The sequence below is a fragment of the Condylura cristata genome, unplaced genomic scaffold, assembly GCF_000260355.1.
Source record: "Condylura cristata isolate star-nosed mole 26May11 unplaced genomic scaffold, ConCri1.0 scaffold00030, whole genome shotgun sequence".
NCBI classification, from domain to species: Eukaryota; Metazoa; Chordata; class Mammalia; order Eulipotyphla; family Talpidae; genus Condylura; species Condylura cristata.
The window spans coordinates 12,183,428-12,185,509 of NW_004567131.1; the positions used below are offsets into that span (position 1 = coordinate 12,183,428).

Here is a 2,082-nt window from a genome sequence, read left to right on the forward strand (position 1 = left end):
TCTAAAGATAAGAAAACAGTGTGTTTCTACCTGCAGGCAAACCTTATTCTCCCCTGAAAACCCTGTTGTCTGTGGAAATCAAGGCTAGGAAAGGGGGTTCCTTTCAAGCAAAGAGGACTTCCTGCCAAAAACCTCCGGGGGTTGGGGGGAGAAACCTGCAGAGCTGGTTATTTTATTGAGTGAAGGGCTTAAAGATTAGAGAGACAGAAGGGAAGAGGGAAAAATTCAAAAAGGAAAAAGCCAAAACTGCATCGCTGCAAAGGCTGTCCACAGACCCGCATTGAAGTCATGAAGCGGGCTTCCTGACACAGAGTGATGGCAGGGCGGAGAGCAGGCTGCCTTTCACTCAGGGAAGCTGGCGTCAGCGTAATTAGCCAGCCGGCCTTGTTCCTGGTGCTGGACTCCTGTTTAAACAGGACCTGGCCTTCAGGCAACCGCAGGGCGGGGGAGTCTGCATGTTGAGGGAGAACCCTGCTCCTTCTTAAGCGCCAGCAAGTCAAGCCAGGGCTAGAAAGCCATCCAGCAGGCAGCCCCTAGCATCTACACCTGGCCTCCAGTGCGGGGGAGCCCTGACTGCACCCTGCTACCACTCCCAAGTTCCTCATGGCTGACCAACTGACGGAGGAGCAACTAGCCGAATTCAAGGAGGCCTTCTCCCTGTTCGACAAGGATGGGGATGGAACCATCACCACCCAGGAGCTGGGCACAGTCATGCGGTCCCTGGGCCAGAATCCCACGGAGGCGGATCTGCAGAGCATGGTGAACGAGATCGACCGGGACGGCAATGGCACTGTGGACTTCCCCGAGTTCTTGGGAATGATGGCCCGGAAGATGAAGGACAGGGACAGCGAGGAGGAGATCCGGGAGGCCTTCCGTGTGTTCGACAAGGATGGCAACGGCTTTGTCAGCGCAGCGGAGCTGCGGCACGTGATGACAAGGCTCGGGGAGAAGCTGAGTGATGAGGAGGTGGATGAGATGATCCGGGCAGCGGATGTGGATGGGGACGGGCAGGTGAACTACGAGGAGTTCGTGCGCATGCTGGTCTCCAAGTGAGGGCTGGGGTGGGGTGCTGCCCCCTCCCCTGGGAGGGCCGGCCTCGCTTTGTTTGGGGACCTGCCCCTGGCTGCTACAGTGTTCAGATCGACCTGGCTTCCTCCCTCCCTCCAGCTTCCTCGGGGCTGTATTTCCTCTCAGCCGGGGTTGATTCCACATGCCTCTCTGCGTGCCACTTTTACATCTGGTCCACCTTCCCCCTGTCCTCTTCTCACCCAGAACTACACAAGCCTCTCCTACGCCTGCAAGCCCTAAGTCCCTCAGGAGTAGGAATGACATCACTGAATGGACAATGAGCAGAAGGACTGTAAATGTGGCATTGAGCCCAGAAGGTGCCATCAGGAGAGCACAGTGTGACACCATAGAGCCTCCAGGCAGCACCTCTGCATGGCACCAGGCGCTGTGGCCATAAGTGGACTTCATCTGTTATTGGATTCAGGGTTGGGACAAATCTTGACTGAGTGCTTGCCTGTCTCTGCCAAACTGCTATGATTCATCTTTGGAAGCTGCAAGTAAAACTGGGGTCAGTTGTAACATGTTTGTGCTTATCCTCATGGCGGGAACATTGAGTGAAAGAGAGAGGGGCAACCGCAGGAGCAAAAATAAATAGCTTGTGTTGTGTTCCTATGATGTTTCTCTTTTTTTCTGGTTCTGACCGCAGTGACCCTTGTGACATTCAGAATTTAAATGAGGCAGAAAAGTCTGTTTTTTGTGCTTTTGAAAATGCAATGACAGCTCGTATTGGTGGGCCAGTGAAAGGCGTGTAGATCAGGTAAATATTAAATATTTGCTGGATCTGTTAGTTTTAGGTTAAAAATGCAGGAGCACCTTTGCAATTGGGAAGACACAATAGTCTTGTTTGCCCCCAACTCCCACCCTGGTTGGTGCTTTGAGGTTGGGGGAAGATGGGGCAGAGAGTGCTGGAATCTCCTGCAACTCCAGAAGGGGCCCAGGGAGTCCCAGGGAGTCTTGTCAGAGGTTCAACTCCAAAAGGGAGGTGTCATTTGTGGGTGGATTCCACGTGGGGCT

The 2,082-nt window shown here is 53.8% G+C and overlaps 1 protein-coding gene across 1 annotated transcript; it reads left to right on the plus strand.

Moving 5' to 3' along the window:
- Positions 1-529: 529 nt before the first annotated feature.
- Positions 530-1,668, plus strand: CALML3 (calmodulin-like 3). Its single transcript, XM_012731270.1, has one exon. It carries the CDS (start codon positions 604-606, stop codon positions 1,051-1,053), a length of 450 nt encoding a protein of 149 aa, XP_012586724.1. The 5' UTR covers positions 530-603; the 3' UTR covers positions 1,054-1,668.
- The last annotated feature ends 414 nt before the right edge of the window (positions 1,669-2,082 follow it).